Source organism: Martes martes, assembly GCF_963455335.1.
Source record: "Martes martes genome assembly, chromosome: 2".
Classification (NCBI taxonomy): domain Eukaryota; kingdom Metazoa; phylum Chordata; class Mammalia; order Carnivora; family Mustelidae; genus Martes; species Martes martes.
In genome coordinates this window covers 190,320,840-190,335,650 of record NC_137889.1, presented here as the reverse complement: position 1 = coordinate 190,335,650, position 14,811 = coordinate 190,320,840, and the positions used below count along the sequence as shown (strand labels likewise).

The following is a 14,811-nucleotide window of genomic DNA, read 5'->3' as shown; positions in this document are numbered from 1 at the left end:
ATCAGAATCATATTTCTTCTTTCCCTTATTCTGATATCTTACCTCTTTTATGTTTTCTTCTTAGAACTTATCATCCTTGAATATATTACATATGTATTTATTCTCTATCTCATTTCTTAAATATTAGTTATAATTGAATATTAGTTAATGTGTGCAATTGTACCATAGTATTTTAGAAAGTGCTTTCAGGTATAAAACTGCTTATATTTAACCCAGTTCTGCTTCTTATTGGCTATGGGACAGGACACAGCTCTCTTAACAGATAAGTGCATCAGTCTCCGCTCTATCAACCAGGACCTAACTCCAGGTTGTAAGGAGTTCACATGAATTAACTGTTTAGAAAAGTACCTGGTACATATAAGACACCGTGTAAGTGCTGGTTATTATTTTAAAATAGAATGAGAGAGAGAAAGAGAAAGAGAGAGAGTTTTTCTGCTCTGACGCATAGAAAATTTACTGGTACATAGTTGGTGCTCAATTAATACTTTTGAATGAAACAAAAAACTCCACACATATTTACATATCATATTAGTCATTAGCTTGGATCATTTTATGTTAATAAAATAAAAATGTTATTTGCATTTGTATAATGGTGATTGATTTGTAAAGTAAATATCTAAAATATAATGCTTGGAATAAATATTATGAATAGAAAGACATGACAGTGAATATTTCTCTGTTTTTTTTTTTTAATCCATATTATTTAAGTTACTGGTCATGTAACTTCAGGAAGACATTCATATTTCATGACTACAATTTCTTCATCTTTTAAAAAGTCTCAGTGTCATTTACTTCGTAAGATTGCTTATGATAACCAAGTGCCTCTCTGTACAGCTCATAAATCAATGTTTACAATGATAAATATTCAATACATTTTCCTCCATTTCCCTACCCTCACCTTTCTCATCCACTCTGTTTTGTCGTGTACCATAGTGAAGAATAAGTGTTGTACCAGGATATTTGCATTCAAAGTCCATTCTTGTAACTTGTTACCTGTGTCCCCAGATAAATTACTTAACCACTCAGAGTCACAGTTTTCTTTCATGTAAAATGAAGATAATAACGTTATATCTGAAGCCATAAAGATGGTATGTGAATTAAATTACTTAGTAAAGGTAAAGGTCTTGGAATTGTTGTGGATGCTTATTAAGCATTCAGTGATGTTAGTTATGACTGTTAGCAGTATGCTTAATGGTTTTCAATGTGATTTCTCCATTACATACTAATTTAAAACAAAAAATGAGATACATGATTTAATTAAAACATTACACTAGCTAGCAAATGCATATCGGTGATGAAGCATGATGATCTATATCAAAGTAATAGATGAAAGAATAGCAAATAGTATATACCAAGCATTGAAATTGATCTAAATTCTAGGTTTCAGTAATACTCAGATTTTTTAGGTCCATAATAGCTGTTTAGGGCACTTTATGTTCAGAAGAGAAAGTGGTAGAACTCCCTACCTGTATTATACTTTTTTATTCAAGTTTCATGCTGTATTTAATATTTACACTTAAAATTGTCTCCATTGGGATTATAAATTATATGGTTGCCTTTTCTACATTTAAGCCTTTGAGAAAAGTGCATTCTAGAAGCTTGTCCTTCAAAACTACTTTTGAAAGAAATTGATAAAAGTTATTTTTAAGAAACAATGTTTAAAATATAAAATATTTAACCTACCTATATATCTATATCTATCCATCAAGAAGAAAAATACATAGATGAGGACATAATGTGTGTATTTTGCAATGTAAGGGATATAGGGTCAAATATTTGATGATTGGAAGGATAAACTCTGGTAAACATTAGCGCTGTTTATTAAGAATTTTTGGCAGGCTCTCACACAGGAAATTGGTAAAATTAAACTTGCCTACTTCTTTGAAGTAACTTGTTTTGTGCTGTGAAATGAGGGTGAGAGGCATGCATTTATTTCCTGAGGGAAGCTTTCAGAACATAATCTAATTTCACCACTTTTTTTTTCAACTTCTGCCTAGGAAATAAGCAATGTTCCATATGATGTCTGCTTCTTCAGTATCGATCCTAGAGTGAGGAAAATGCACAGTAGATCCATCAGCCAGTCTGTGATATACGTGCAGTGTATGAGAAAAATAAGTGTGTTGTTTTCAACCACTTTTTGTGGCACAACCTATTTTAAGAATGCGTTTAATGAAACTTGAATTAGCATGATTAAACCTTTTCTTTAAAAGTGATAATTTAAATGGTAAATATCATTTCATGATTTTATCAGTTCATTACGAAAGATCCTTTAATCATTAGAAAAACTTACAACAAAGACAAAGAGAGAAGTTTTCTATATCATTGTCATTTTTTTCCTCTTCCATTTAAAACTGTATAGAAGAACTACATCAAACTTAAAAAAAATTCACAGAAAAGGAAATCATCAACTAAATGAAAAAGCAACTTATGGAATGGGAGAAAATATTTGCAAACCACATGCCCACTAAGGGGTTTGTTTATAAAATAGACAAGGAACTCATACCACTCAAAGCAAAAGAATAAATAATCCAATTTTAAAATGGGCAAAGGAGGTTAAAATAGGTATTTTTCCAAAGAAAACACACATGGTCAACAGACATGAAAAGATGCTCGTCATCACTGATTATCAGGAAAATGCAAATTAAAACCACAAAACAATAACACCTTATAACTGTAGACAAAAAATATCAAGTGTTGGCCAAGATATGGAGTAAAGGGAACACTGTACACTGTTGGTGGGATGTAAATCAGTACAGCCATTGTGGAAGACAGTATGGAGGTTCTTCAAGAAAATGAAAATAGAACTATCATTAAAAAAAAAAAAAAATAGGGATGCCTGGTGGCTCAGTGGGTTAAGTGCCGACTCTTGATTTTGACTCAGGTCATTATCTCAGGGTTGTAAGATTGAGCCCCACCTCAGACTAGCTGGGCATGAAGCCTGCTTAAGACTCTCTCTCTCCCTCTCTGTCTGTCCCTCCCCAAACACTTGCACTCTGTCTCTCTCAAAAAATAAAAATAAAATAAAATAAGTAAAAAATAGAACTATCATATGATCCATTTAACCAATTTTGAGATATATACCCAAAGAAACTAAAGCTGTTATCTCAAAGAAATACCTGTAGCCCCATTTTATTGCAACATTGTTTACAAAAGCCGAAGTATGGAAACAACTGAAGTGTCTATTGACAGTTGAACGAATAAAGAAAATATGGTGTGTATGTGTGTTTGTGTGTGTGTGTGTGTATAAAATGGAATACGATTCAGCAACCAGAAAAAGGAACTTTTGTGATTTACAATAACATGGATAAAGCTGGAGGGCATTATGCTAAGTTAAATAAGTCACAGTGAAAAAGACAAATACTGGATGATATTACTTATGAATAGAATTAAAAACAAAAACAAAAACAAAAACAAAAAAAAACACCTAACTCCTAGAAACAGAGTAGAAAAGTGGTTTCCAGGGGCTGGGGGGTGGGGGAAATAAGGAGAGGTTGGCAAAATGGTACAAAATTTCAGTTATAAGATGAATAAAGTCAGAGAATCTATTATATAACCTGATGATTATAGGTGATAACACTGTATTGTATGGTTGAAATTTGATGAAAGTGTAGAACTTAAATGTCCTCACCATAGACAAAAAATATGAGGCGATAAATGTGTTAATTTATTCAGTGGGGGAAATTCTTTAACAAACAATGAGTGTGTATATCAAATCCCCACATGGCACATTTTAAATATCTTACCATTTAATTTTTCAATGCTACCTCAATAAAGCTGAAAATGTATCATAAAAATATTTTAGTTATGATCTGAGATTTATTTATCAGTAAAATAATATTTGTTCACTCAGAGTACTTCCTATCCATTCCAACTAAAATCTATGCAGTATATGCAAGTACGTATTCCATTAGCTAATGTAAAATCTTTCAATGGAAATTCTTAGAGGACTATTTTTCACCTTCCTGAATTAATTAATCTTAAAATATGATTCTCTAGGCTAGTACTCTTCCATGTATCCCAAAAACCAGAACAAAAAGTTCATGCCAGTTAGCAAAACTGCACCAGATATATTGCCTGTATGTGTATATTTTCATGCCTATGTATTTATTCATTTCTATTCAATTCATCTTTTATTCTGTTTTCTGTCTTTACTGTTGGACACATTTCTTTTCTAAACAAAGTTTACTGACAATTTTTGGTTTGTGCATTGTAATTACTGTCAAATGAATTTCAAAGAAGTTGTTGTTTTTCCTTATCCCTTAATTTTCATTTCTTTAAGCAGGATAAGCAGTATTCTGAAGACATCTGTTCATTTCAAGGAGTTCCTGAGAAAGTAGCTAAAATTTAGTTCTAAAAAGTAGCAATAGTACAAAAGAGTTTAATTGCGTAATATTGCAGTATATGTGTAGGCAGCAAATTCAAGCAAATCCTAGATTTCACTTCAATGTGAAAAGTTTTAAGTCTATCAATTTAGGGGCACCTGGGTGGCTCAGCGCATTAAACCTCTGTCTTGTGCACAGGTCATAATCTCAGGGTCCTGGAATTGAGCCCCACATCTGGCTCCCTGTGGACTCTCTGCTCAGCAGGGAGCCTGCTTCCCCCTCTCCCTCTGCCTGCCTCTCTGCCTACTTGTGATCTCTTTTTCTCTGTCAAATAAATAGATACAATCTTTAAAAAAAAAAAAAAAAAACTCTATCAATTTAGATTGTTGGATAAAGTAATAATGACCCCAAACTCAATCATGATCAGTTGGAATTAGAAGTAAATTTTGATTCAACTAACAAACACCATTTACCTTGTCTACTTAACATTTTAAGATTAATTTCCTCTAATGAGAAAGAAACATTAATGAAGAGAATTTCAGGATTTCAGATGTCAGAATACTTATCTCTCCCATCTGCACAATTAATTGTGATTTATAAAAGTGAATAAATTATTGTGATGATAGTTTGTCTTTTTTAAGAGATATTAAAACTTGCTAAAAAGTAGAAGTTATTATGAATAAACTTCCTGATGAAGCTACAGAGACATGGATTTTAGTAATCAGAAAGTCTTATATATTCTGTTAATTATCATCTTTTCCTCTCTTTGTGCTCTGAGTACAACTGAAGGGCTGGAGGAGTTGATCAAGCACAGTCTTGTGGCTAATTGAGCAATACTGTCTGAATCATTTAATAGTTAATTATTTTTTTTTCTTCTGCATTTGACTAAAATTGCTCCATCTAGGGCAGTTCTCAAAGATTTATTCCAAATCAGCACTTTTCTAACATGTGAAAGTCAAATGTAATTTTTAAAAAGTAAATTAAAAACTTTGTTAAAAGCTTGCAAGAACAACCCATTTCTGCATGTAGGTTTCTTTCAGGAAAGTATAATCTTCGTTTTGAAAATTTGCAAATTCAGAGAAAAAAATGCATATATCAAATTAGAAGACTTTCATTTAGATTATTCTGGTAAAGCCTGTAGCTTTTCCCCAGAAAAGTACTTGAGAAAGACTTTTCATACCAGATTTAAAAACTTCTGTTTTCGCATGAATTTGCATTCACAGCTTTATTTTTTATTTCAACAAAAGTGACTTTAAACATTATTACATGCTATATGGTGCACTAGATGTTGAAACACAGACTACAACAACACCAGGTCATTGTCCTCAAGGACTGCAGAGATAGTTGGAACAACTAGCATGTAAACACAAGATAATATGCCTTCATCAAGTGATAGCTGAGTAACAGTGAACTCTAAGCAGTTATTGATCATGAAAATTATTTGTTTTCCCAGATTAGATGGCTCTTGAAATGAGGGGTGGACAAATAATTGATACTCTAGAAAATAGTATATGGATTTTAGGCATCCTTATAAGAAGAAGCAACATATAAAATTGTTTTGTGATTAAGTAATGGTAAGATAAAACCATGAGCAAAGTTAAAACAAAAGCACCATGTTTTAAAAAAATAAAATTCATATATAAAGCTAAATTATCAATATTAAAATGAAATATAGTTATATTCAAGTATATAAATATATATTACCCTCTCTAAAAAACTGTTTTAAAAATATTTTCTAACACCTTCCAAACAAAAGCAATGTTATGAGATATTTGGAATTTTCAAACAGATTCTTTAAGGTCCTTTGCTTGTTTACAGCACCACCTAAATGAGAATGAATATCATCATTCATTCTGTGCTTCAATCTTAGAACATTTTTATTTAGCAAACCATATGCATAGAAGAAATCAGAAAAATAAATTCTGTGAATAATGTAGCACACCCTTGGTTATAGGTCTATTAATAAGAGAGTGGAATATGGTAAAATCAGTACATTCATTGTTATACTTTTAATATTTATTTAAATATTAAATATAATATAATAATGCTAATTAGAATTGCCTGGAGTGTTATTATGTGCCATCCTTTATGCACTTTTATTGTTCATTTCACTCTCCCAAAATAGCTGTAAGATTTAAGTGTAGTAATAAAATATGCTGCGAACACAATAGTCTATATGTGTTTAGAGAAAGGGAATATATTTTCTTATATGGTCATGGATATGTCCTTTGCCATAGATCTTCAAGTATTGTTGTTGTTGTTGTTGTTTTTAATAAGCCAGTGAAAGGGATCAGGGATAGAGAAAAATTTCAGTTTGCAAGTTTGATATGAACAAAGTCAGATGGTCAAAAAAATGTTGTGATGGCTTGAGGTGTTTAAATAGAACTCTCATCCTCATACATTTTATAGTCCTGATGAATCCATATATCTAACATGAATAAATAATAACAATAAACTTAATTACACATCTAATATATATAACATGAATTTTGATAGAACTGTAACATTTTGGGATAGGATATTTAATAACATTACCAAAGAGGGGGCTTGGATAGGATATTTTTCCTTATGATACTCTGAAATAAACATTTCCCTCTTTTCCCCATATAAATCAACTTCATATACTGAAGCTCCTCTGTTACAAACTCTTTTACTTTCTGTCTATCTCATACATTTAGTCATATTTTAATTGGTAATCTTACCAGTTTGGAAAACAGAAATTGAATATTATGGACAAAGAAGATTCAAAAATATATTTTTGAGATGAACTTTTAGAAAGCTCATAAATTAACACCATTATTGCATCATACAAAAACAAAATTTTAAAAAGCCATACAGATGCAATATTTCAAGGCTGTCAAAGCAGTAATGATTAAAAAGTCAAACAAAACACCCTGGTTATTTCATAATAATTTTATACTTTAATAAATTATGTTTTCTTCTTAAAATATAGGAAATAAATAAATATTTTTTCTCTAAATATTTTATTTTCCTTTTTAGGTGGTGCAATCATCTACTATTCACGATGTTAAACAAAAATTCCACAAACAATGTAAGTTTTATATATAATTCAGAATTTATGTTACAGTTTTCTCAAATTAGTTCAAATGTATCTGTAAGAATAAGTTCCATATTAGAATGGAAAAGTGTATGGAAACCATATTTTTATAGGAAACTCAGAAATAATATGGTATATACCACTTGCCTGTGAGCATTTTCATATCTACCTCTAATCTACAATACTCTTAGTTTTTCACAAAATTATTTTCTCTTTCATATTTGAACATTTTTGTTATAACAGGAAACATTCTGTTTATGAGAGACGTTAGTGAGACAAAGTATTTACTTATACGTAAGGAAAATATTAATCAAAAATTTTACTCCATATATTTATACTGGCCAAATCTCTTTCACATAGGAATTCTTTATACAGTAAATTAAAACTATATTATTTACTTTTATTAATAGCTAAATTTACCTCATTAAGGGGTCTCTTTGTATTTACTTAGAAATATTTATATGATGTTTATTTAAATTATTTTTATTTTATAATTTTTCAATAAAGTTTATTCTTAACTTAAACAAAGTCAAACCAAAAACGAAGTAAAAAAATTGCAGGGAGACCAGAAATCAAGATCAGTCAAAACACCTAAGAGAAAAAAGAATGGAAATAAAAGACAAATAAGGAGAACTCTCCTTCCAGGAAACCCAGTCCTCTGATGACTGTGTTTCCTTCTTTACAAGATTAATAATTCCTATTTTAACTGCAGGGCCTGCAAACAAACAGCATCAGAGGTATCGTAATAAAAAATTTATTCTATGTCAGAAAGTAAAGAAGTAAGTTTGTAAAAAAATCTAACAATTGTAGTTACACACGTAAGACTACTATTATTTGAATATATTTATGAAACTTAAAAGATATTCAATGTTATTGGGTTTTAAATATCCTAAACATAAAATATTAAGGCGATCAAGACATAAGTTTGTTTTGTTTCATTTTTACCATCGTAAATTGTTAGTGTTAGTACCACTTTTCTGCTTGCTTTTTATTATTTGGTAGATCCATTAAACAGAATCTCCAATTGATTGCCTGAGGGTAGGGAAATAGGGAGATGGACTAAAATAGGTGAAAGAGATTAAGAAGTACAATCCTCCATTTAGGAAATAAATAACACCTGGAGATGTGTTATACAGCATAGGAAATATAGTTGACATAAAAGCGTATGGTGACAGATGATAACTTTACTTCTCGAGGTGATCATTTCATAATATATATAGGTATTGAGTCAGTATGTTGCACACCTGAAAATGATGTATTATGTGTCAGTTATACTTTAATAAAAAAAGAAATATAGTATTCAAACAATTTTCATTCATTGTATTTTACTTCAAAAACTTACTGGTTTTTAAGTTTTACAAAGCACAAAAACATTTTTTGCTGTGTTACATTACAGAGAATTATCTGTAAGTCCATCAAATTGGAGATTCTGTTTAGCTTTACATTTTTCTTAGTTCTGTTTTCAAACTTTCTTTACTGTGATTTTCTTGCCCTGTAAAGTGACTATCTTTTCCTCTTCCAGGTTTTGTAATCTTTTAGTTCAGCTTTGTTTTAAGAGTCATCTTTTAGATTACCCTGATGATACCACAGCAGTCAGACTAGTGAAGAAATAGAATAGGAAGGAAATCACAATTAAAATACTAGTTTTTAAAATAAGAGGGAAAGAACAGTGGTTTCATGAAAAAGAGATTCGAATGAAACTTTAAATTATATGTGTTCACATTCATGCAATTTCATCTATTTCTTTCCTTCTCATTTGTAATCACCAAAAAAATGTATGAAATGTCTCAGCTGCAATACTCAGTCTTTCTGAACCTCCACACATGCCTTTATTCACACTTGTGATGATTGTTCTTGCTTGGATCTTGAAGCCTCTCCTAGAGACTCTCAGAGACCATCACACTCACGGCCCTATAGGACATGCTGTGTCTACTCTCATTTTCTCACAAAAATTGTGCAGCAGAATTAAATCTTGTTAGGGCTGAGCTGAAAAATTAAGAATCATGGGAGTCTAGGTGACACTCTGACTAAAACTATGTAAATATTTTCTAAGATTTCAAGAGATTAGAAAAAAAAAAAAAAAACTCCATGTTAAAAAACAAACTCAGGGCACCTGTTTGGTTCAGATGGTTAAATGTATGCCTTCGACTCAGGTCATGATCCTGGGGTCTTAGGGCAAGTCCCACTTCTGGGTCTCTGCTCAGAAAGGTCTGCTTCTCCCTCTACCCCTCCCCCTGCTCATGATCTATCTCTGTCTTGCTCTCTCTCTGTCAAATAAATAATTAAAAAAAAAAAAACCTACATTACATATTAAAGCTGAGTAGCATAACCTTATTTCATGTTACCCAAATCAACAACTACTCCATGATTTCTTTATTTTAAATTTAATTTCATTCTCTTTTGGGGTACAATATGACTTTATTAGAACAATTGTTAATATTTTAGAACATTATAGGACTTATAAAAAGCCACAGGCAACTGTGTATGTACTAATTTAAATCTGTAATGTTATATTCCACTTTGTGGCTTTGATCAATCAACAATCAAAATGTTTGCCAGAATAACAAGTAATTATAGTGGAAAAATTCTGCCCAAATGTTACAAGTTATTTTGTTATGCTTTATCACACTCAAAAGTATTTAAGTTCCTATAGTCTAGATTTCCTTAGAAGACTGATGGATGCAATAGCATGGATAAAATAGAAGATATATTAATAAATAGAATTTAAAGATTTTTAAAAGCAAAGGTCTACTGAATATATGCCTTCAGAACTCTGTCATTACTTGTCTTAGGAAGGAAGCCAAGGAATCTAAAGCAGAGATTAGACAATACCATTATTGTACAAAGTTGTAAAAAGGTAGGATTTCATCTAACTAGTTTTAAAAAACACATGTTTTTCAAATCTTTAAAAACTTTTACTGGTTTTGTAGCTAAAAGTGATTTGCAATCACAACAAGATAAGGCGCTCTGAATACTATTATGATTTCATGCATAATCTCTAAAAGAACTAGCCATCAACCACTTATTGTGAATAATGACTTCTGTGATTGTTTGGTGAAGGTAAATACCATAGTTATAATTAAAATGAATGAGGAAAAAGCTCTCTAAAGATCTGGTATACAAGGGAAGCCATTTTAGCTTTCTTTCTAAGTTAACAGGACTGTATATAAACTTCATTTAACCCAAGGGGCTGATTAATGGCCCCCCTAAGCATACCTTGTACACCTGCTTATAAATGAGTAGCCTAAGGGAAAGCTGTCTATTCCATGGGTATCAATCAATGCTCCTACTGCCTGAATTCCTTAACATTAAAATTTGTGATTCCTGCCTATATGCTAATCTATAATCTTCTGAACTTTTACAAGAAGTACAAAGTATATAACCATACAAAAACTCTTCATTCTCCAGAACACTTTCTTCCCTGTGAAGAGCATGTTTCCCTGGCAACTATATATCACATATATCCTTTCTTTTAGTACTGTGGTATATCATGTTGATTGATTTGTGAATATTGAACCAGCCATACAGTCCAGGGATAAATTCCACTTGATCAAGGTGAATAATTCTTTTAATGTACTATCAGATATGATTTGCTAGTATCTTTAGGAATTTTTGTATCCATGTTCATCAGTGGTATTGACCTGTAATTTTCCTTTTTAGTGGGGTCTTTGTCTGGTTTTGGAATCAAGGTAATGCTGGCCTTGGAAGTTTTCTTTCCATTTATATTTTGGAGAAGAGGTATTAACTCTTCTTTAAATGTCTCGTATAATTCCCCTGTGAAGCCATCTTGCCCAGGACTTTCGTTGGGAGATTTTTGATTACTGATTTCATTTCTTTGCTGGTTATGGGTCTATTAAGATTTTGTATTTCTTTCTGTTTCAGTTTTGGTAATTTGTATGTTTCCAGGAATTTGTCCATTTCTTCCCGATTGCCCAGTTTGTTGGCATATAATTTTTCATAATATTCTCTTATATTCATTTGTATTTCTTTGGTGTTAGTTGTGATCTCTCCTCTTCCATTTGTGATTTTATTTATTTGGGTCCTTCCTCTTTTCTTTTTGATAAATCTGGCTAGGATTTTATCAGTTCTATTACCTGTTTTGAAGAACCAGCTCTTAGTTTTGTTGATCTGTTCTACTTTTCTTTGTTTGTTTCTGTATTATTTCTTTCTGCTCTAATCTTTGTTTAAAACTCTCTTATGTTTAGAGACTCTAAAAGTTTTGTTCATTTAACACTGACAAATCCACAGTTTTAAAGTTGGTGAGATATAAAATCTAATGAACATTTGAAGAATACTGAATGGAATTCAATTTTTATGTAATAATGAATTGCATAAGATTTGTTAAATGTTTTCAAAGTTACATCAATGTTTATATTTTCAAAGCTTATATCAAAGTTTGTATATAATTGACAAGATTAACCATGTCAGATTTTGATTACTATGAGTACTTGTACCAAATACTTGATGAATAGTTTCTTTCTAGATAATTCATCAGAAATATTTTAGATCCTTATTTGACATTTGACACTAAGGTTTGAACACTTCTTTTTTTTTTTTTTTGGAAAATTGTAGGTAGTAAATGCTTTTTAGTGCTTCTAGATCATATTTCTTTTTAAATTATCAAAAAATTAGGATGCTGTGACATTTTGATTTATAGTAAGAGATGTATATTTGGTTTTCATCCCAGTTTCCGGCACAGAACTCCTAAAAACCTTGGGATAGCTCAAGTAATGATAGCAACAAAAATGTCTTTTGTAATATTAATGAGGCAAATTTTGGACTACACTTAAAAATGGGGGCTTGTTGCCAGGAGGTTTGGAACTTTCAGTCTCACCCCCAGGCCTCTGGGCAGGGGAAGGTCTAAAGTTTGAATCAATTGTCAATAGCCAAGAGGATTGAATTCAGAGAGCTTCTGGAGAACATGTGGAGATTCAGGAAGTATGTTTTTTTTTCAGACAAATCTTTGAAGATCTGAGACTTTTCTCAATCCTTGTATTCATCTCTTCCACCAGACTATTCCTGAGTTATATCCTTTCCTAATAAACTGGTCGTCTAATAAATAGAATATTTATCTGAGTTCTGTTAGCAGCTCTCACAAATTAATGATACCTGAGGAAGAGATCATGGGAAATTTTGTTTTATAAGCAGTTGGTCAGAAAGAACAGGTGACAAACTGGACTTGCAACTGGCTTTTGAAGTAATGGAAAGGCAGTCCTATAGGACTGAACTCTTAACCTGTGGAATCTGTTGGTACCTCCAGGTATACAGAGTCAGAATTTAGTTAAATTGTGGGATGCCACAGTGGTGTCCCAACCACAGGTAGTTATGGAGGAACACCCTCCTTCCCCCTGACACATGTTGAAATTGGTTGCAAAACCCAAAATAGATGTTTTAAGCCCTCCAAAAGTCAGAACTAATACCACCATGAAATAAGAATGGTATTCCATGAATTTCTTCTACTCACCAATTTTTTATGGACCAGTAACATATTTGTCAAAATTGATAAACAATCGTGTTTAAGATAATTAGAGGAAACCATGAAGGACAAGGAAAGTGAAAAGAAAAGCTCTTCCCCTGTGATGTTTATCTTGTTATTGTTTTCTCTTCTTTCTTCAAATCAAGGTGTCTCAATTATTAGTATCCTTGTGCTCTTCAAACATTATTCCTCAAAGACATAGCTCTCTTAGCTTTCATTACCATCCCTGGGCTGCAGAAATCTATTTTTATCAGAAAATCTATTTCTAAAACCTATAAGCTTTTTCTCCACATAATTGTCCCTTGATAGTTAAAACCTCTAATTCTCCTTCAAATGATTTTCTTCTTGTTAAATTTCACACTTTCTGTCAGTGATTAGAGCATCATTTTTTCTTTGTTTTTTTGGACATTTGAATCACTTTAAAAATTGATTATTAAGTTTAAATTGTCTCAGAATATCCCTCTTCCTTCCTCATGTTTGCTCATGTTTTTCTATATTATTTGGGATAATCTGTCTATCTTTACAAAATTCACTAAATCATCAAGATAGAAATGCGTTTTTATTCTCCATGAAAATATCTGATTTTTCTTAATTATACTCTCATTTTTAATTGAAATATTATAGCTGACATCAAAGTTGAGTTGTTGCTATCAAATATTGTGCCTTATAATATCTTTGTATGTCTTATTCTAGTTCCTTTGCATTGATGTTTATAGTAAGGAAAATAAATATAGTCAACTTTTACCAAGTAGTCACTCCTTGTTACTAATATTGTAAGAATATTTCTGTGCAGCAAATATTTAAAAATACAACTTTATGATTATCTAGTAGTATTTTAGTTTTCATTTTACAGATAAAATTCTTAGAAAAAGATTAGATAACTTGCCCAGGGTCACATAGCTAATAAATGGCAGAGCTGGAATTCAAACTCAGGGAATATGACTCTGTAACCTGTACTCAAACCACTAATCTCCATTGTCTCTCTTTTACTGAGTCATAATTTTAAATTGTTTTTCCAGGAAGAAGTTCAGATATTACCTGTGTATTTTACTTCAGAAATGTTATCATTATCCCCCATTTGCAAATAGAGAACTAACTTGAAAGTTAGTTTTAGAAATTATGTAATGAATAATATTACTATAATTCTATGCATACTTCACATTTGGTTATAAAAATTGAAATCTCTGTCTAATGTCACATGGCACCGTGTAAGATCAGCTGTTAAATTAAAAACAACAGCTAATAAGATGAGGATTAATAATGTTAATAAGAATAAGAGGAATGAATGCAAATATAGTTTGAAATTGTCAATGGAATTTTCTCCTGTGAGACTGATCTCAGAAATAGTGATATATGAACTAAAGTAAAAAGTGAATAACAATCAGTTGAAGTGTATCCAGTGCGTTCTTTCTGTGTCATCAAGGAAGTTTCTGAAAGACAAACCAAGTCATTTTACCCATGGCCTGTGTTTTATCTATTAGTTGGTATCACCATACAAAGTTTCAATGATGTTTATAATTTATTGGACTACTTGTCTCTGAGTTCCCAGAGAGAGCTTGGGGTCAGGGGAGGGTGAAGGGAGTAGGAGAGAGAAGCAAGAAAAGGCAATGGAATTAGCAAACCAATTGCAGTTTCAGACATATAAAGGGATGTATAATTTATTGTGACAGTTGAAATGCATATAATTCTTTGCCAAAAGGCCAGGGGGACATAAACAATGATAAACTTTGAAAGGTTCAAGGAGAATAACTCAAAACAAAGATAACACAGTAGAAGGATTTATGACATATAGTATAGAATGATGAGTATTCTCTAAGCAACCTGAAAGGAGCCTCCTGGACAAGGCTGTAGAATTCCCTGATCTCTCTATGAAAGGAGCTAGAAAAGTGATAAATGTAACCATGGGAAGAAGTGGCAGAATGTTTTTCTTTAAAAAAGCTAACTACTAACTCTAT

The 14,811-nt window shown here is 31.4% G+C and overlaps 1 protein-coding gene across 5 annotated transcripts in view; it reads left to right on the top strand.

The window, feature by feature from the left end:
* The window catches only part of TECRL (trans-2,3-enoyl-CoA reductase like), a 100,083-nt gene that overhangs the window by 18,912 nt on the left and 66,360 nt on the right, over positions 1–14,811 (top strand). For all 5 annotated transcript variants that reach the window (XM_080796589.1, XM_080796590.1, XM_080796586.1 and 2 more), the window contains exon 2: positions 7,323–7,374. In XM_080796589.1, coding sequence (XP_080652715.1) covers positions 7,323–7,374 — 52 coding nt within the window. The remainder of the gene's footprint in view (positions 1–7,322; positions 7,375–14,811) is intronic.